Source organism: Serinus canaria, chromosome 2 (genome assembly GCF_022539315.1).
Source record: "Serinus canaria isolate serCan28SL12 chromosome 2, serCan2020, whole genome shotgun sequence".
NCBI lineage: Eukaryota > Metazoa > Chordata > Aves > Passeriformes > Fringillidae > Serinus > Serinus canaria.
The window spans coordinates 58,117,025-58,138,303 of NC_066315.1; the positions used below are offsets into that span (position 1 = coordinate 58,117,025).

Consider the following 21,279-nt stretch of genomic DNA (forward strand, 5'->3'; position numbering starts at 1 on the left):
GCCTGGAACACTCGCAGGGATGGAACAGTCACAGCTTCTCTGGACAACCCGTTCCAGTGCCTCACCACCCTCAAAGTAAAGACTTTCTTCCTAGTATCTAATCTAAATCTACTCCCTTTCAGTTTGAAGCCATTCCCCCTTGTCCACGAGGCACGAAGGAATTTTCCGTAACTCCTGGGGAGCAGGACCCAGGGCGGTGGCTCAGCGCAACCCGAGGAGAAGAGGGCGCCCCGGTGCGTCCGGGGGAGCAGAGCCCGCTCCGGCGCCGAGCCGCCCACAGTGTCCCGGTGTGTCCCGGTGCGACCCGCCGCGTCCCGGTACCGCGGTGGGAGGGGAGGGGAGGAGGGCCCGGGCCCGGTGTCGCCGCTCCCCGCCGGAGGAAGGGGCGGCCCCGGCGCTCATTGGCGGAGGCGGGGCCGCTCCCGGTGCGTCAAGGGCCGCCCCGGCCGCCGCTGCCCGCCCGCGGAGCGGCGCCGGGGGATGGAGGCGGCGGCGGCCGGAGCTCGGGGAGCAGGTGCGGGGCGGGCGGCCGTGCCTGCCCGCTGGGCGGGGAGAGCGCGGGTGGGCCGGGGAGGCGGAGGAGCCCCCTCGGAGACACGACGCGGGGACCGGGCGGGGGTGGCGGCGGAGCCGTGTGTCCGCGCCCTGCCCGGCCGCTCTCAGCGATGGAGCGGCGCGGCTGCCGTGCCGGGGTTGGGCTTCCTCTGTGGGGCGCCGCGCTGGGGCTGGGACTGGGGCCGGGGCTGGGACTGGGGCCGGGGCTGAGGCTGGAGCGGGGGCGGCCCCGACCCGCCCGCGGCAGGGCGGTGGTCCGGGCTCGCCAGCGCCCGGCTGGCAGCGTCTGGAGCCGCCCTCGGCAGAGCCGGGCTCACGCCCAATCCCTTTCCCCAGGTCCGGGCCCCGCGTGAGAGGGCGCAGTCATGGTGCCGCATCCCGGCCAGGAGCCCGCCCGTGGCTAGAGCCGGCCCCGGCCGGAGAGCTGCGGCGGGACACCCTCAGCCTGAGGGCATCCCTCAGCCTGAGCGCCTCCCCGCGCGCCCCCGGCATGGAGCCGGGCGGCCTGGAGTGGCTGCTGGTGCCCGTGCAGCAGCTGGTGTCCTGGGGCGCCGCGGGGGCCATGGTGTTCGGCGGCGTCGTGCCCTACATCCCCCAGTACCGGGACATTCGGCGCACCCAGAACGCGGAGGGTTTCTCCACCTACGTCTGCCTGGTGCTGCTGGTCGCAAACATTCTGCGCATACTTTTTTGGTAAGTTGGCTGTGTTTCCGCTCAGTTCTGAAGGTTCCTGCTTGTTTGCCAGGTGTAAAGCTTTGATTGGAATGTTTGAAGAAATCATGTTTTATGTACGTTTTCACTTCTCTTGAAAATCTAAATGCTGTCTTTCCATCAGTGTGTTTCTGTTAAGCAGACTGAACTGGGCTGGGGAGCATGGTCTGTTTTCCTTGCCAGATCTGATTATCAGCACTCTGATTTCCAAGATGAAACTTTTTAACTTGTTGGTAAAAAGGTTTATGCTAAGTCAGGTCTTTTTTTCTTGCCGACTGTATTTTGCATTTCTCATATCCTATCTCCATTTTCAGAATGAAAGCCTCAGTACCACACACTTATTCGAGTGTCTGGTTGGCATTAGAACACTTGCCATATATTCTTGTGTTTTCCCAGGATGTTGGCTGGCTTCAGAGGGGGTTCACTTGTAGATCTTCATGCACAGATGAAAATTTTCATTCTTGGAAAAGCAAGGAAAGGATGTGCCGTCTTTCAAAAGCAAATTTCTTTTGCAGTCAACACCAGTTTCAATACTTAAGAGCAAGTTAGTTTCCATATTTTGGTCTTGTGGTGGTGGACAAAGAAAATGTTGTTAAGGCATGATTTCTGTGAATCAGTGTTATAAATATCTTGCTCATTACTTCTGATTATACAGGTGATACACCACGGAGAATGTACTTGGGAAACCAAAGATGAAATGGTCTGGGCAATTACTGCAACTAAGGACAGTTATTCTATGATTTTGTTTTGACTACAAAGTAGTGGGTTTTAATCCATAAAGAGCTGATAGGTAACAAGGCTGCATCTGTCTGTTGGTTTTCAGGTTTTTTTTCAAAGAAACCTCCTCTGACTCTGTATAATGGCTTCCTGAGTTCTGCTACAGCAGAATGCAACATGTAAGTGTTGTGCTGGAGTGGAAAACAGGAGACCCTTTCTTGGCACCACAAGCTGGCAGTCAAACAGAGGAGTCATCACTAGAACAGAGCTACTTGTTGCATTGGAACTGTGTTTTCCTGGGGAGAAGTATTTGGAGAAAGCGGAGAGCAGGAGAGAAGTAGAGGAGTTGGCAGGAGGAGAAGTGAAGAGCCTGAGCTGACAGTGTTAGAAAGAGAAATAGTCTAATTTTTTGTTTTACTGGAGGCAGTCAAAATATGGAAATGGCTTACACCTGAATGGAGATGCTGGCAGTTTCTAGGTAACTCAGGTGAGTGCATCAGTTAAGTGAGACTCAGACTATGGAAAAACTGAAAGATCTTTAATTTGAATTTTAAGTATATCTAGTTAAGAGATGTGTGAAAGTATAAATACTGCAAGTAGTGAAAAGTTATAATTTATATCAATATTGAAAGGTTTGTCAATACCTCAAAAGAGAGAGAATGCAGTTATATTGATAGGAGTATGTAAGAGTAGTTAAGCCACATGATAGTATCACTCCCTGACGTGTAGGCACTGTGTAAGTTCTGGTCACCTTGGAGCTTGGCATGGAATGGCTTCATGCAGGAGCCTGCAGAAACCTTTCTGTCTGTACTTGCAATGAATTGTGTCTCTCTTTAGTTCTGCTGAACTAAAAGACAAAAGAGTACTTGCATTATGATAATTCAGTGTTCCTGGGAGAGGATATTTTGCTTGTCTGCCTAAAAAATTAGGCATCCCTGGTAGTTGGTTATAAGCACCAGTAAGTCATGAAAACAGCATTGAGGGTGGATGTTATCCTTGGGTATCTGGATGATCAAAGGAAGATCATCATGTGATTCCTGTGAACATTGTGAAAATGCACTCACTGAGCATCTTGGCAAGTCAATTTTTGCATTATTTGTTTAATGTCATCTACGGCCAATGCATTATCTGGGACACAATGCTCTCAATAATGACATAAACAGCAGAATGATTTTAATTGTATATGTAATATTCTTTGGAGGAAATTAGAAAGTTTTGATTTATTTTGTTTTAAATTTATTAAATAATTTAATCCATTCTGGTGCCAGGACAGAATTGTTCCTACAAGTAATTTTGTTCTGTATATAATTTTTTTTCCCCAAGTACCACTTGACATCTCCTTTCCCTTAGTGAACCCAGTATTAATCCAAGTCTCCCTTCTGAAAACTCTACTGCCATAAAGCTTCCAGATTCATTTGGTTTCACTTAATTACCTCTGATTATTAAGCATGTGGTTTGAGCCAGAGTAATTTTTTCTGGGCTTCCCCTCCACCCTAATCCAAAAACAAGTACTTAAATTGTTAGGCCTTAAAAACTTTAAAATTTTAATAGTGTTGCTTTTCAGGACTTAATTTTTTCCTAGGATGGCTGATGTTTTTATTGGTTTTTTTACTTGTTTGTTTCATTTTTAACTTCAAAGATACTTCTATTATTTGTTTCTGTTGTTACTTCCAGGTTTTCCCTGAAATTTCATGTATTGAATTTGTGGCTCACAAGGACACACTGTTCCTGCCTGTTATGCCTTTTATGTCTCTGTATATTTGCTCTAGGGTAGTGCTGGTGTTTCTGTATTTGTGTTACTCGTAACAGGCCCTCCCACCTTTCACTTTTGGCTTTATTATATTTCCTTCTTCTCAGCTGTGGGGACAATTCCCTCACATTCTCTTTGTGGAATGATGGATTCCACAGGTTCCTACAACTGCACTTGGTTATTTCAGAGGTTATCCTTTTTTGGTTTAATGCCTGGTTTTGTCGTGGTTCAAGTTTGACCTTTCATCTCTCCTCCAAATAGAGTATTTGCTTCCTAATCTTCTTGGCACGTTTTATGTGTCAGTAGAGTTTCAGCTGGTGAATTTCACTGTGACAGTAGCCAATGAACAAAGTACTATTTAGATCAAGGATAACAATCCTGTTTCCAGTTACCTGTTCTCACCAATGCTGTTTCTCTGATTCTCACTGTCTTCAGTGGTAAGCCGTCTTTTGAAGTCAAAAGGACTCAGTGCAATGCCTCTCTTCCTTGTCATTCTTATATCTAATCACTTAATTTCAAGGTGTTCCCAAAGAGCTTTTAGTTTGCTAGGGATGACAATAGCACAGTAACCATTTTTCATGCTTCTCTTTCACATAGTGTCTCAAAATGTCATCTTTAAGGAGCTGTTTCTGCTTTCAGTTCTGTGTATTTGGCCTTGCTGTTTGGCCTTGTTCCAGCAATGTGCCAGAACTTTGTGTGAAAGGATTGGTCTGGAAGAATGAAGACAGGGTATGGGTAGCAATGGGCGTGATTCTTCTTCACTTTATTTATGCATGCATGGCTTTTGTTTATGAAAAAGAAACTAGAAGTTTGGCCATGTTTCAGTCTTTTGCCCTTTCAAAGAGGATTCTTAAAAAAAAAATAAAATTGAAAAGTAGACAGTTTGTGCTTATAACATCATGCAAGGGAATCTCTGTTTACCAGTGTGAAGAGCAGATTTTGTGCTGTAGTAGATTTTATACCAATTTAATTTTATTTTTAGTAGTAATCTATTGTTACAATTTTATCTAACATATCAAAGCAGTATTTATTTTGGGCTGCCAGTATAGCTGGCGGATATGATTTATGGCTGCATCAACTGCCCCTTTGTTTAGTCCTGCCATTGTCAGTTCTGCTTCTTCTGTCTGTCTTCTCCAGCCCCACAGGTCACTGTTTCTCTGGACTGGTTAGCTTGGGGAAAGGCTGCACTGTGGATAGACATGGAGAGGCAGTGCAGAACTCCAGGCCTTTGTAATTGTGGTGGATATGAAAGTGTATGGCCTGCTCCAAAAAAACCCTGATAGCAATTTTCTTCCCTCTACATTTTTAATTAAACATTTCATTACCATTTTTGATAGCTTGTGCCTTATGTCGTATTATACGTTCCTGAGTTAGCTCTGTGTTCTTGCTCAAGGGATGCCCTGAGCTTTGAGGTGATTAATTAATCTGTTTAAGCTGTCCCAGGCTGTTTGGAAGTTATGGGATGGCTCCAGAGTACCCTGTGGCACTAGACCAAGGTGCTCACATCTTCTGGGTTTGTGTGGCTGCCAGCTGAGTAGCTTTGCATTGTCATGATGGAGAACAGGAATGAGAAGGCGGGTGAGAGTTGTGTAATCAGTAGGGGGTGGAGGATGCAGCAAAACTTATGAGTTCTCCCTCTCTACCCCCTCTCTTTCTTCGCCCTTTCTTTTTTAAAACAGAGCTTATAAAGAGATAAATTACAATTTCTTCTAATAGTAAGATGAGAATAAATAGCTAGAGGAAAAGGAACTATAGATTTCTTAGAAATCAGCGTAGACATTTTTATATATATCTTGACCAAGTGCAGCCAAAAGTACTTATGTTGCCTGCTATCCCCAGAACTTTTTTGGGATTTTTTTTTTTTCAGTTTTATATTTTGTAAAATGGATGTCATTATATAATAGGGTTTGTGTATTTTCCAAGAAGACAATGTTCTTTCCAAAGGGAGTAAGGAATTCCTTGCAATTCTAAGGGACACTGTCCTAAAACTCATACAGCAGTGCCACAGAAATCCAAAACCAGAAAATAATACCATCCAGTTTTGGAGTTGTTCTCACAAAATAGTTGCTGTAAGGCAAACTGTGGGAACAAATTCTGACAGCCAGGGACAGGATGGAGACTATGGACTGTGTTATTTTTGATCATAGGTAACCCTCTACCCATTCCACATCAGTTGACCTGAAACAAAAAGTCTTCTTAAAACAGCAATATCAATAGAGCTCAGAGCTCTCTGTGCTGGAGTCAATAGAGTAAGCTCCCTGTTTAAGAACAGAGTTTTAGATACTCGAGTATGGAGCTGGAGGTAATTTACAGAGAAATGGTGAACTTGATCTTGTCAGGGGTAGGTTCCATTTATTGTGCTGTAACATCTACAGTGCTACCTGTGGACCAGGTCCCTTCTGTCTTGTGCTGCTTTGGCTTTGGAAAGCAAAGCAGTGAAGTCTGTAAGATTTTCTGTGAGAAAGAGAAACTTGTGCTTTTAAGGCTTCTGTTACTAAAATGGATCTTGCCAGTTTTTACCATGTGTGGCATGTGGGATGATGCTATGAATCAACCTGATAGAATGACTACAACTTTGAAAGATTGCCTTACGTTTGGCCTGCTGGTGGAATCTTGCTCAGATATTGAGAGCAAAAGTGTTATGCAATCCCTCCTCCTTTGTATAAGTGCCACAGAGCAGGGATAAGATATGCTACTTTTTTATGCAGAAAGTAAAGTGGAATTCTGTATGCCCAAGTGAGGAGCTTCATTTGGGATGATGCATAAAGTCTTGGAAGTTTGCATGTCAAGAGGAACCTTGTATCAAAAGATTCTATTGCAAAACTAGTTTGTTTCTTCTGTCTGCTTAAATCCTACAAGTTAAATTCTGTGACTGTGTGGGGGGCCTTTCAGGACAGCTGCCATTCTGCTACCCTGGGCTATATGTTGGGATCCTGGTGGTGTGTGCTGTATCCTGTGTGCTTTCCATGTTGCCTAGAATCTGTAACTTCCCAAAGAGCTGAAAAGCAGACAGCAGATGAAAGCTGGAACAGCATCCAGGAGTGTAGGAGGAAACAGAGTGATCTGGCTGCACCAAAAGCAGTCAGTTTCTTTTCAAAGATGTCTTAGAAAAAGCGATAAGCAAACCTTTTATGCTTGGTCTAGCTTAGGCTTCTTTTCCACAATTGGCATTTGCTGTTTCGAGTAGGCCCAGGACTGGAATAGCAGGATTATTGCAGAATTGTATCAATGGAATTGCGTAGTTTTCTCAATAACTAGTTAGTCTCTGCTCTGGCTTGAACGTGCACTCCTCTTGTCTTCTTCAGCCTGAACATGCATTAGTCATTTGAAGGCTGTGGAAACACTAATAACATAACTAATAACATGTAAGCCACTCCCCCTGCTTTATCTGCATATTTGACTAGTACAGGAAATAAAGGGTTCTTTTGTTTTTACAAATGAAGTAAACAATGGAAAAGCGCTTTGTCTCTTTATAGTCTGACATATGAACTCTGAGTTCCTTGAATACTGCAAGTGTCACTGTTTATTTTGTTATATAACACTGTAGTTATGGGATAAAAATGCAGAATAATGGTGGTGACCCCTCAGCCCCAGGACTTCAAAGCTGATCTTTTCCGCAAGCCTGTTCTAGTATCCTTAGGCTCTTCACCTTTCTCTCATAAGGTGTTTTAATTACCTTAATGTGCCTCCTCTCCTGGCTCCTGCTCATGCAGAGACAGGAATAATGTCTGTGAGGCAGAAAGGAAGCAGAGCATGGAATGGCATGCTCTCCCTGCAGGGCTTACATCCCATAGTGCTCCTGGCTCAAGGTGGCCTGAGGAGTCTTAAACTGGATTAGTGTTGCTTTGGCAGGCCCTGATATTAATGTAAAGTAGGGTAAGTAGCTCAGAGTGGTGTTTATGTCCATGATCCTGAGCAAAATGAGTGTTCTGGCTTTACTTTTACAGCTTCAAGAACCCAGGAGTGGTCCTTGACAGTAGTATTCCCTTCAGTCTTGCTGCCCAGGTAGTGTGGTGTAATCCATGTGGTGAAGTTTGCCCTGCCTGTTGGTCTCTGTGGCAGCTGTTTGTTTTCCTGTATATGTGGTCTAGTCTACTGGGTTGTGTTGCCTGCAAGACTCATTCTGGTGTTTGGTGTTTGGGGAGATAAATTTCATTTGAGTATGTTTTGTTGTATAACCTTTGTTGTCTTTGACTGGGTGGTTGTGAAAAACCCTACAGGTGCTTTGCATTGTTTGAAGTTCCCATAAGAATTTTTAAATTTCCATTTTAACTCTCTTGTGTGTTGTGAGTTTTGTTTTACTTCTTTTCCCACGTAGTGTTTAGGTGGAGAGGGTCTGTAGCAATACTTGAATGTCATGACAAATGGTTGTGATCAGACAAGGAGGTGGCTATGCTTATTTTTGTTTGTAGTGAGTGGGTATTTATACTGCAGGCAGTACTTTTGTGAGGCACCCATTAGTGAATGACCAATAATCTCATCAGCAGGGAGAAGCTAACCTTGCAGTGACCTGTGGCTGGATTTGCTGTCATAATAGCTTCTAACTTGTGCTGCTAGCTCAGTCCCTTTTAAATGCATTACTGTATTTTTACATTTGTAATTGAAGATGGTTTTCCTAAATCTGATGTAAACTGTTTTATAGTTAACTACTCTATAATTCTCAGTAAGTCTTTCCCATATTTTTTCTCATCCCTGAGTAAGAGACAAATATAATAGTATTCAGTTCCAGTAGGTGAAGGGAACTTGGCCACAGTCAGCAACACAGGCTGAGTGAGCTCTGGAATCATGAACCTGGAGCACAGGCTAGGCCAAACTTTTATTATTTTCCCCTTCATTTTGAACTAGTGCAGTGAAAGCCTTATTCAGAGTGCACACTGCCTATGATTATGCTTATCAGCTGTGTTCTTTATTTCCTTCCTCATAGTGTCTTCCAAATTTGTTACAGTTAAGGCTCCATTGAGGGTATAAGGGGGGGACTGAAGGTCATAGAGCTGCTATTCCTGCAGTAATAACTGGTGGGCCCTCTGGCAGTAGCATGCAGCCTCAAGGAATTGTACTTTTCCTCAGCTGTATGCCATTAGGCAGGAAATACTTGGCTGTTTTCACTGATATGGGCTGCTTGACTCTTCTGCACAGGATTTCCAAGGAAGCTAGTCAAGGACTTTCCACTCTCTGTCCTGTTCCTTGTTAGTTGACTCATAACAAAAAATCTCTCTGGTGAAATGGCTGCAGTGGAAACACAGTAGTGTGAGACAGCATGACGGTGAACCTAGCTGGTTTTTGCTAGCATGGACCTCAGCTGTGAAAGTAGCCCAAGTGTAACAAATTCCAATTTGTCAGGGTGCTGTAAAACAGGAGCTTTCAGGAGAAGAGGGCAATAATTGCCGTGCCTGTGAGGCTTGGGACTTGGTCAGCATGATGTGGTGGAAGATTGACCTTAGTAACTGTGCTGTTAAGAAATTCAGAAAGCCTGTGTGCCTCACGGTGCAGGTGAGGGAGCTGGGGAGCACAGCAATATGTTCTGACCAAATCACTTCCTCAGCATCTCTGTCTTCAAAGCATAAAACCTGGCAGAACTGAGCACAGAGAAGCAGCTCTCTGTGATGTGTGTCAACTTCCTGTTGTAAATGCAATATGCTTCCACCCTTAACCCCTTATGCACTTACTGAGTGTGTAGTGAGGATTGCTGAGCTTTCGTCAAGTGATGTTGGAAGAGCATTACTGATCTCCACTGAAGGATTCTCCTTTTCCTACAGCAGGATCTTGTGCAATCACTTAAGAGTAAGCTCTTCAGTCAGGACAGGCTACAGTCCAAGTTCACCCTCTCTGTTGTGTGAAGGAAGTGCACGGAAGCTCCCATGACATGTCATCTGTACTTCCTTACTTCCCCCAATCTTTGTTCAAATAAGCCAAAAATTTATTAAATAGTTGGTGTGTTCTGCAGACCTGGCTTTTCCGCTCAGATGTCTAGGGCTGTGGGTATTTATTTCTTTATAGGGCAAGTACTGTTGTTTTTATGACTTAACTTAAAAATGGAAAATTGTGAAAGGGAAGTTTCGCACAGAATTCCATGTGAAATCTTTGGAGCACATGTGTGGAGAGCACACATAACTGGTGTTAATATGGCATAACTCTCTGGTCTCTCTGTACTGACTTACTGCTTAATGAATGCCAGTCTCCTTTCAAAACAATAGGTTTGCTGCTGGCTTTTGAAGCAAAGATTCAGTCCTCTCTCTTCAGCATCTCTAGGATCAGTCCACTGGGATGTTGAAATGAGGTTCTCAGATGCGTCTGCTCTGAGTTCCTGTATGGGCAACTAGGTCTGTCTGGTGACTCTGACTTCCTAAGCCTTCTATACCTGTTACTGTTAGCATTTCTTTTTGCAGGTGCTTAGATGTTTTACCTACTTTCTTTTCCTTATTTAGGTTTGGAAGGCGTTTTGAATCCCCTCTTTTGTGGCAGAGCATTATCATGATCATTACAATGTTACTGATGCTGAAACTGTGCACTGAAATTCGAGTGTCCAATGAGCTGAACGTCAAACGCCGCTCTTTTGCAGGTCAGTGATGGGAATTGCCTTTTTTAGGATAAATATCTCTGAAAATATGGTGTGCTCTACTTTCAGTACAAAAGTTCTGTGTTGCACTCCAGTCTCCCCACTGTAACACTTTCTGAACTTTTTTTTTGAAGCTGCTTATTTTCCAGATAAAAATGTACAGCTGAAATTTTATTTCAGACAGGTCTTGGTTCAGTCTAGAAATTGGAGTTCTCCCTAATATTTCTCACTGCATTTTGAATATAGAGCTGGTTGTTATGTTATTGTGCTAACCTGGATTTTTTAAAAGATCTTGGCTGAAGTATTTTTTTCAGCTGTACTTCTTACCAAGTTCTTAGTTATGATCTTAGGCTATTATCTAAATGTTGTAATTGCAAGCATTTGCTTGTGTAGATAATAATTTCCTATTTACTTTGAGTTACTGACCGTCAAGAAGCCAGGTGCTTCTTACCATGGTGGTTTTTTTTTTTTTGTGTGTGTGTGTTTGTAACATCCTTTGGCTTTAGTGAGATTAGTTGGGATTTATGGGAATTTTCTCATATTTTTTATTTTGGTTAATTTTGATAATTTCAGTTGGGACAGACTATTATTCTGTATAATAAAATGTTCAGTCTTTGTGCACAGTCCTTGTTTTTTTCCTTGCAGATAAGAAATCTGAGGTAGGTAAATTTTTGTTTTTCTGTGTTGACTTTGACTTACAACATTTTATGTAACAGCTTATTACCAACAAGAACAGAATTAACACTGTCAGCTTTCTGTCAGTTGTTTTGCCATTAAGGATGTATAATTTATTCTCTCCATCTGTTCTCTTCCACACTCCCTAGTAATTGAGGGTCTGATCCAATTCCAGATATCCACAGCCATCATTAGAAGGCAGCAGCTCCTGGCTGTGCAGTAGGGTAATTTATCTAATAGCTAAGGAAGTTACTTCCATTCCTGCTCATTGTGGAGTGTAGTGAGAAACTATTCAGGTAAGTGAATTCATGTGGAAGAGGAGCTGCAATCCAGTTTCCAAACACAAGCTGCTGTGTTCACAGGGATGTTCAGTCTGGCAGGATGAATGACTTAAAAACTGCTTTCAGCCAGATTCAGCAGCAGGTAAAATCCAGGAAGCATTTGGGAGGGGCACGTATGCTTTCTTCCTCCTCTGCTGTTTGTGCTAGCATTTTGTGGTGTGACAAAGAGGTTTCTCTGTTTGCCCTTTCTGAGAGGAAGTTGTTCTTGCGCACATTTACACACACACACACTTGCAGGCTCCTTCAGTAACCTTTGGACAGAAAAGGGAGGCTCTTCAGTTTAATATATGGTACTCTTTAAGCAACTCTCCGTGACAGACATACGGTCTCCTAAGGGGTAATCAGTCCTTCCCTTGACAGATGATAGAAACTCTTTAAGGTTGCATTGTATTATATAAACCTTTTTCCTAAAACTCATTTTGTCATATGGAATTTGCTAGAGATGGATTTTTACCTACTTGTGGTCCTTAATTATTTGTTTTCATAGAAAGGCTTGTGTCTTCCCACAAACACTGAGAATAGTTGGAATATTTTTCTTACATGGGATTGATTTTTAGTAAGGACAAGTGTATGATGACTCAGAATAAACATTCAGATTCATACAAAGCTCTTTTCAAGCTGGACAGAATGATAGGTTTCAAGCACCATATGAGTAGGAGTGAGAACTGTGTTTCTAATCATACACCTAATCTTATCTCTAAAGTTTTATGGTGATCTAGGCAAGCTGATAAGTCTGTGTACTTACTTTCTTTCCTTATAGCTTACTGGGGCAGTGAAGAGCTAGGTTTGAAGTCATTGTTTTTTGGTTAACCTTGCAGAATCCTGAAGGAAGGTACAGCATTTCTGTATGATAATATAATAGTTATTTCTCACATGGCTGGTCTTCATTGTAAACGTTTTTCTTTTCTATCCTCCCTTTGAATGTTGCAGCAAAGTAATCCAAAATATTTAGAAAGAATAGAATATTTCAGTGGAAGGGAGTTTGCTGTTTTCTTATATTATTGTTAAATATGGTTTTTCTTCCAAGTGGCATAACTATATTTTTACCAGTGTGTTTTCAGTTATATGGGAATTGCCTTTTTTCCTTTTGTTTTTATTTTTCTCACAAATTAGGTCCCTTAAGTAATAACTAGTTCAGAAAGAATCTGCTTCCTATCTTGAAGCATTAAGAAGCAATCTCTTCAAATCCTGACAAGCTTCTTCTGTATTCTTTATCATGTTTTGTGGTGTTACTGGCTTAAAATACCCAAAATGTCAATAGCTGTTCAGAACGTCTAGCTATTCAATCAATTTGCTTGTACTTGGATTTGTAGGGTAACTATCATAGCATGAGAAATGCAGTCTCCCTAGATTTTCTAGTAATGTTTGATTTTTTCTTTTTTTTTTTTGTTTTTTTTTTTTGTTTTTTTTTATTTAGACTCTATACATAGAGAACTTAAAAAGATGATGTGAGTTTTCTTAAATTTTTTTCCCTTCTCACAGTTACTTCTCCATTATGGGATTTTTTTCCCCCGCTCACTTTTAGTATTGCAAAATGAAATTAGGTTGAAAGTGGTGCATCCCATCTTGTGCTGTTGCTGCCTTCTCTGATTTTTTGTTTTGGATACAGAGACTTTATCCTTCAGTACATATCTATTGAAAACAGAGCAAATGCTGTTCATATGCTGTTCTATTACTTTTTTTTTTTTTTTAAACTTGGACTGTGTAGCCTGTGTTTAACAATTCAGGTTGGGGAGAGCCAGCACCCAACTCAGGCAAAACACAAAACTAACAAATACCCCAATTTGATTTTAAAATCTCCAGTGATAGGACAATTCTCTCCCCTGCATGAGAATGCTTTGAAAACTATGTGGGGTCCTCAGGTGAAATCAGCAGGCATGAACAGTAGCTTTTTATCTTTTATCTTGTATTTAACCTTACTGCATCTTAAGTGCTCGAAAGCAGATCTTCTGGTACCATTGCTGAGGTAACAGTAGTTTTCCATATTTGTTCCCAAGTTTTAAAGTTGTGTCTGTGGAGCCATATGTATGCTGCATTGTTGGCTCAGTAAAGAAAGGGCCAGGCTTCTTGTTAATTTTGTTGTTGGTGTTTTTGTTCAAAGTATTGTAATATTTTGGGGCATGATGGTGCTACCATGCTAAAGAGCTGAGTATTGAAATACAAAATGTGGATGTGCTATGTCTTTACTCAAGAACCAAGAGGTGGCTGAAGCAAAATTGTCACAGGTACAGACAGCTGAAAATATCTGGTTACTTTTGGGGATGTTGGTGGGCCAGAGCGGTTTCTTTATATTCTTGGAGAGACAGACACTCTCCCCAGATCAGTCTCCCACCTCTCTCTAGCTAAGATTCTAGTAGTGCCCAGGACGTTGTGACAGGTTTTGACCCCCTTGAATGTATGAAATATACTGAAAACCAGTGAACAATATTTGTTGAAAGGAGACTCTTGGACATCTCTCTGTACTTGTGCAGCCCAAGCTCCACAAGCAGAACATGGACTCCTGTGTTTTTACATTAAGACTATTTCCTCTTGTCATTCATCCAGTTTTGCTGGTTGACTTAATCTCTTTTATAACTTGTATCTTACTATAGTACTCTGATCCTTTGAGGAGCTTTGGTTTTGGCACTGGAAAACTCTCTTGTGTAATATGTGGTTTTCAACGGGCAGAGGAAAGTTAGAGTGGAAAAGGTTTAGCATGCAGCATGGTTGCAGATGAGGTCTCTTCTCTCCTTCTTGTTGTTGGGCTTTGTGACAGTATTTTTGAATAGCCTTTTCCACCAGAGGCAAGGTAACTACTGTCTCAGCTGTTAATACATACATATCCACACACCCAGTGTTGCTGAGGTAACAGGTTGTTTTCTCTGATCATGAGAAGTCAGAATTTGCTGTCTAAAGTAAGAATCAAGCTGCCTGTTTAACTGTTTTTTAAGCCTTTACTTTCCCCTCACTGCTTGTTGGGTTGGCCACTGAGACTATTCTGGGACTTCCTACTGCTCAGTCCTATCTTAACATTGTGGGGTGGGAGGCTTATAGAAAGCACGGGGACTAAAATTTCTGGCGTGTTTTGGTCTGGCTATTTTTTAATGAATAAAATGTACTAACTGACTAAACTGTAACTCAAATAACCACTGTTGCATTTAATCATAAAAGTCTGTTTGTCTTTCCTTTCTTTTTTTTTTTCCCCTTCAACTATTTTTTATGTAGCTGCAGATAGTAAGGATGAAGAAATCAAAGCACCTCCCAAGAGATCCTATCTGGGTATGTACTGTACAAACCCATTCTGCCTGAAGTTGTCCCCTTAACCACATATTTCATGATTTGCTACTTTTTGTCATCATTTTTGGAAATGATTGCATTATCATTTCTATAGAGAATGTTTGCATTACCTTTTCTTGACATACTAAAACCTGGTGTCTGGTTTTTTGGTGGTTTTTTTGTTGGTTTTTTTTTAAATTTTCCACCTGCCCACTTATAACTTTCATGGAAAAGAGGAAAAGATGCTTTCAGCTCTATTTCAGAAACCAATTCTTTGATGGCAGTTGAATTGACCACATTATGTCTTCCTTACTCCTTCCCCAAGCTGGACAAACAAAATAGAGATTCACCTCTTCAGGCTCAGTTGGCCTTTTTTCAGCTCTAATGCTGGAGGAAACTATGAAATATACAGCAGTATCTTTCAGCAGATATTTCGCTTTGATATTAAAGCAAAGTGCCTGCATTGTTGTGAATATTCCTCTCTTTTTCATTATAGAGCAGCCTCAAAATTACTATTTGCGAATTAGTAATGCCCAAGGTGAGAGCTTCCAATCCTCAGTTTCCAAGTTGGAATCTTAGTTGTTTAATTTACCTAAGGAACAAGAAATATTAGGTGCAAATCAGCCTTGCAGTACTTTTTCCACTCTTAATAGTTTGGAATGCCAATTTTAGTCAAGTAATTGTAGTTTTGTTTTAAATTAGTTGGGGTATTGCATCAAAGAAGTTACGCTGACACAGAAGTTCCCCAAAGTCAACTTTTAGACTGGTTTTACCTGAACTGATTCAGAATCTACCATTGGTTCCAGCTGTGTTCTGTTTCAGTTCTTTAGTCAGAGAGAGATCAACTCAACTGGCAGTATCCAGGGCCCAGAAGAACATTACTGTGGCAAAAGGAGAGTCTCTGTATTTCTCAACACACAGTTAATCAAGCTGGAGTTAGCTCTAGGAAACTGCCCAAGAGTGGTATTAACCTGAGTGCTTTCTTGAAGCCATACGGCCATCCCTGCTTAGATTAAATAAGACTCTCTTTTAATGATTCATCTTCTGGATCTCCCCATTCAGATTTAGGGGCAAAATCCATGCTTTGGGAAATTTATCAAGTTTTTTTGTCTGATACCAGTATTTTTGCAAAGCACCTTTTCCTTTTGTATTTTCAAAACCTTCTTTTTTCTGGATTTGGTATCAAACTGTTTTCTTTCTGTTTGTCTTTAACTCTAGTTGGTGTGGTCATTCTCACTGGCTTGCAACACTAACCATTGGAATGTAATGTTTAAGCAGTTCTGTCTTTCTTGTGCCTGTATTCCTGTTGTCTTTTACTAGTTTCCAGCAATGCTTTATTTACAATCTCAGAGCTGTAAACAGTTGTCAGCTTCAAGTGGTTAAAATTAAACAGAAATAAGTAACTTAATGTGACCTTTTACTTATTTCAATCAACTTTTTTCCTCGTCCTATTTGGTTAAAAAATAATTTGTTTGATAGCTTAAAAAGATGTAGAATAAAGCACCACACATCTTAATCCAGCTGGTCTAAGTCTGAAACATTTGGTTAATAGGTATTACTTGAGCTTTGTTTTGGAGTTTAGCAAAATGGGATGAATTGAATTATTGCTAAGGAACGAGGCAGCCTTACACTACTGCTGTGAAGTTTAAAGACTGGGTGGGCAAGTTAGAAATTTGATAATTCTCACTGCTATAAAATCAGAAATGTTTCGAGCTGTTTGTGTATAATGTGCATACTAAAGTATGTGCTGGTGCTATAAAGAGTGGGGTGCACAGTGCTGTGTATCACAGCCTATGTCATAATTTACACAGGGCTTAACTGAGCTGTGCCCTGCAGTGCTGTGTTTTGCTACAGCTCTGGGGAAGCTCACTTAGAGATTAGCTGAAGGGAATATTTGCCATACTTTCATGTGCTATTGCATTCTCATTATGTCCTTCAATGAGTTTTAATTAAAACTTCTGCTCAGGAGGAACATACTGTTTTTTAATTTCCTTTGAATAGTTGAGAGGTGTAAAAACTTTTTCAATGTGTTTTTAGGCTTCAGAAAGTATATTACTTTCTTTTTCTGGTCCTGTAGTAAATTGTCTGCAAATGAAGATGATCTGTGAAAACTATTTAGTTTTAGAGCTGTTGAACAATTAAATCTGAACATGTACTGGACTACCGATGAATTTTAGGTGAACTTGTTAGATAAATACAGAGGCATTTGTTTGGTGCTTCTCCTGGAATGGGAACTGAAGAGCTCCCCGAGATTGCTTTTAGGTTTGTTTTATTGTCAATAGTTCAAGAAACTACTTAATGCTACTGTTTTTCCACATGTTATCTGAAAAAATCTTTATCTCTGTCATGCGACTCTGAAAAGAGACTTTCTATCAGTCATTACTGAGAGAGAGTTGAGGGTGTTTGGGAAGGTAACTGCAGTTTGAGTGACCTAAAAAAATTTACAGTAAGGTTGGCCTCGGGGTGTAGGGTTTTCTGATGCCATACAGAAATAAAATTATTTTCCTTTTTTTTCTTGGTGAAGGAAAGATTATAAAGAAGTAGCTCCAGTTCTAGGGGATTAATGCTTTATTTCCTTTGTTTTCTAATTCAGATATCTAGTTCTACCTAGTGCCTGGAAGCATGACAACTGCTCAGACTGAGCAAGGCGCAGTTGAGTTGAAATTTGGGTTTTTGCTTGTTTCTTGTTTCATGATGAGATGATTTAGAACTAATGTGAATAAGTGTATTAATCTGTTCTGCTAAAATACAAATTCCATATGTATATTTTGACCCCTGGGAGTGTTGGAGACTGTTGAGGTAACAAAATCACTGAAGAAGTAACAAAACACATCCATAGTTCCGAAGAGCCTGTGTTGTTTAAAGTTGTTCAGAGTGGTTTCAGTGTGTAGCTGGTGAGCCTCAACATGGATGGGACTTGCTGGATTTTCTTTTTCCTTCTAAGTAGATGTTAAGCATTTGGAAAGACATTGCTGGGATTTCCTTCTCTATCTGAAGATGGTTTTAACACCTGCTGTGTTACTGAATCCTGAACCTTGATTTTAACTCAAAAAACCTCATCAAATCACACTAAATTTTAAAACATGAGTAATAAGAACTAGTGGTAATGGAACAGCAAAAACTTAGATCCATTGAATACCTGTTGTAAAATATTTGAAACTACTAATCATTTTTTTGGGGGGGGGAATGTAAAATGTATGTATAATTGACTTTGCAGACTTACAGCTGCATAATAATGAGTAGAAAATAGTAGTGTGGATTGAGCAGGCATCTGCTGCATGTTTCCACTGGCAGTGTGACAGCCTGGTGAATGACTCATTCTTCCACCTCTCCTTTTGTCTGTGCTCCTTAGTTAGCTCAGGGTATCGGCTGGCTTGTGTTGTTCAACAGCACCACCACAGTGTTGACATATTTTAGAGCAGCACTACTGCATTACATGTGCCATGAAGGATGTAAACTTTATTTAATCAGCTCTCTGACTTCTTCTGTTCTGTGTTAGGTCTGTTTGGGCTCAGCAGGGCATCCTGCTATGCTCAGCAGGGCATCCCGCACAGCTTGCAGGCAAGCACTGTGTTTTTCCAGGGGTGCTCTGTAAGTCACATGCACAATGTGCTTCTCTGTCCAGCCTCACCACTCTGAGCAGAGCTGGGGACACAATAGAGGCACACAGATGTCCTTGCTGGTTGTGGGGAGCACCTGGCTTTCATTGAAAGTGCTTGACTTCTGCACTGTACTGCTCAACGGTTGAATTCCCTGTGCAGCTGGAACAATTGAGAGCAGAGCTGTTGCTGGGGTGTCACCACCTCTGTTTGTGCATGACTGAACATGGAAGTGCTCTTGGAAGGATTTTGATCCCTCCTCCCCAGGATTATATGTATCCTAGTTAGACTTATTTCAGAGTGCTTTTGTTAGTATTTTGGGGAGGATGTTCAGGAGAAGAGATTGTAATGGCATGTCTGGGAGAAAACAGGATGCCAAAAGGATATTTTTTTTGCTTGTTTGTTTTGCTTTGTTTAGTTTTGTGGTTTGTTTGTTTGTTTTAAGGATTTAAAAAATATTAATGGAGTTCTAGTTGTTGATGAATTCAGGTCTACTTTGCCTGAGAAAATGGCACCTGTCTGCATTAACGCTTTGGTTGTAATTCTGTGTATGATGGGAACAGTTATTTCCCCATGTCTTTCTCTGCATCAATTTTAGATCTTTTAGGAGACAAAGGAGAGTAAGAAATGGAGATTATAAACACATAGGAGCAATTTAAAATTTGTTTTAAGTAGTACTTAAGTGGTAAACATTGGTGTCTTGTTTAACACATAATTTTGGTTTATTTTTAGTTGATGTTGCAGAAGAGACCAACACAAGTCTGGAAAATAATTTGTCTTTACAGATATGGGTCTGTGCTGGAGGTCTAAGTTATTCAAACATTTCGGAGTAATTCTGTCCAAATAGAACACTTGATTTTTTTTTAAAAGGAGCTTAAAAATTGCTGGCATAATGAACAGATTAAACAGAACTTTTTTTTTTTTTAACTACAGGCAGAGAGGGAATAGTTTTATTTAAAAAGTTGTTCCTTTATTTTCATAGGGAGTTTGTCCTGAACCATTGCAAGTTGTTCACTGAAATAATTCTCTTTCAGAAAACATGAGAAAAATGGGTTAGGATCAGTCTGTTTTCTGGAACCAGTTTTATGTTTCCCAGTAGATACTTTCTTTCAGGCTTTGAAGTTCCATTCAGTGTAAATCTTTCTTCAGCCCCTTAAGCTAATGGGCCTCAAAATAAAAGTTCTGTGGCCTTTTATGTCCTGTTGAAAATGTTGAAAGTGGTTCAGTAGGAGGGTGTACCTTTTTGTAGGCTTATCTGGTACTATTCAGAAGGTATAAGAGGGAAGGATAAGTTTAAATTCTGTATTCCAGAGAGACCTTTTCCTTTCAGAAAAGACAGCTGGGAAGGCAGAAACACAGAGAATTATTTTTGAGGCCTCTGAGGAGCTATGATTCCTGCCTCTGGCAGTTTGCAGTTTCCTTAAGGTGAGAGATCCAGAAATAGCACTCATCCTCTGCAGTGAGGTGGAGGCATGAGGCCGATATTCTTCCTGCCTACCTTAGTGCCCTGAAAGAACATTCCTGATCACAGTGGTCAGGAATGAATTTTCTTTTATTTCCCCATTTCCCTATGCTGGAGGCAACTGGCCCATGTGGTTATGTGGAGGGTGGAGGAAGGAGAGAGTGAGAATTGCAGTAAATCCAGAGACTTAGAGATGAAGTGGGGAGGGATCCAGGTGGATAAGTCACTCTTGTAAATGCATGGCATGTAGCGGGTTTAGGCCTAAGAGACAGGTGGTGGCTTTGCATGAGAGTTAAGGTGGTCACCTTTAGAAAACCTAAGGGTATTTCTTTTTGTGGGTGTCTTGGTTTGGAAAGACAGGTGTCTGTCTGCTAAGGAAGGCAGGAGCCTCCCCAGAATTGGAAAATGTAACCCCCCTCCCTCCAAATTGCTATAAATTTTAAATTAAGGGACTCTCAGGCAAAAAATATAGGAGCAGGAATAATAGTTTTTTATTAGGGAAGAAAATAAAATGATAAAATAAACAATGCAGTAAACTAAAACAACACTGACAGAGTCAGAACACAACCTGACACCCTGTTGGTCAGGGTGTTGGTAGCAGTCCCATTGGAATTGTGGCTGCAGTCCTCCTGGAGTGTCAGATGTGGTTCTTCTGTTGGAGCAGGGATCCTGTAGAAGGGTATAGTGTTCCTCTGAAGATCCGGTGGAAGAGGCAGCTGTTCCTCTAGGAAATCCAGTGGAGAAGCTGTGCTGATGTTCCAGAATCTCAAGATTATATCTGGGTAGGAATGCTTGGCTCCTCCCTCTGGGCGGAACATCTCCCAATGGGATGCTACAGTTCTTATCAGTCGTTCAGTGACATTCAGCAGATGCCTGTTATCAGCAGATGTCCCCTCCTGAGGGAGGACATCTGCTGATAACAGGCATCTGCTGAGTGGGTGTGGAAGAGATAAGGAAAACTGCCCACTTAACAGAAGACAACTGCCATACAGATGGCAAATAGAATAAAATTTGCTTGGCAATCCAGGACAGTGGGATGCAATAGAAGTGGAAGAGACTGACATTACCTGCATGACTGATATGTAAAGTATGAGGCAATAGCTCCCAAGCCTTAAACTAATCTCAGATGTATTGTTCCATTCATGAACTGCAGATTTATCAGTAGTTGTAGTTAAGCCATAGGGAATAATCCAGTGTTGTGGGCTCAGCCTGGCAGGCAGCTCTTCCCAGCAGAGCCACCCTCTCATTCCCCTGCAGTGGGTGGGAGGGGAGAGTCAGAAGTCTAGAAGTGAGAAACTTCTGTGTTGAGGTAAAGACACTTTAAAGGGTGAAGCAAAAGCTGTGAATACAGGCAAAGCAAAATAGGGATTTAATTCTCTGCTTTCCATCGGCCAGCAAATGTTCAGACATTTCTAGGGAAGTAGGAATTCATCATGGGACATGATGGAGCAAAAATCCATAATTTCAGACATCCCTGCTTCTTCCTCCTGAGCATGCTGCTTACACTTTCTGTGATCACTTGATGAATGTGTGAGCCAGCACAGGCAGGCTCTACTGTGATTTGGTTATCTCCAGAACAGGGCAGGAATCTCAGGCATGTTTGATTGGGTGCCTCTTATCACAGGCCTGTGTTACCTAAACACAGATGCTTGAGTTGC

General features: G+C 41.5%; 1 protein-coding gene across 2 annotated transcripts in view; it reads left to right on the top strand.

Annotated features, from left to right (window-relative positions):
- The first annotated feature begins 441 nt into the window (after window positions 1-441).
- SLC66A2 (solute carrier family 66 member 2) overlaps window positions 442-21,279 on the top strand; it is a 65,858-nt gene continuing 45,020 nt past the window's right edge. The window contains exons 1-4 of one of the 2 annotated variants that reach the window (XM_030229546.2): window positions 442-514; window positions 892-1,248; window positions 10,159-10,292; window positions 14,510-14,563. In XM_030229546.2, the coding sequence (XP_030085406.1) occupies window positions 1,046-1,248; window positions 10,159-10,292; window positions 14,510-14,563 (391 nt within the window). In that variant the 5' untranslated portion in view covers window positions 442-514; window positions 892-1,045. The remainder of the gene's footprint in view (window positions 515-891; window positions 1,249-10,158; window positions 10,293-14,509; window positions 14,564-21,279) is intronic. The other variant, XM_030229554.2, reaches the window with a different exon arrangement.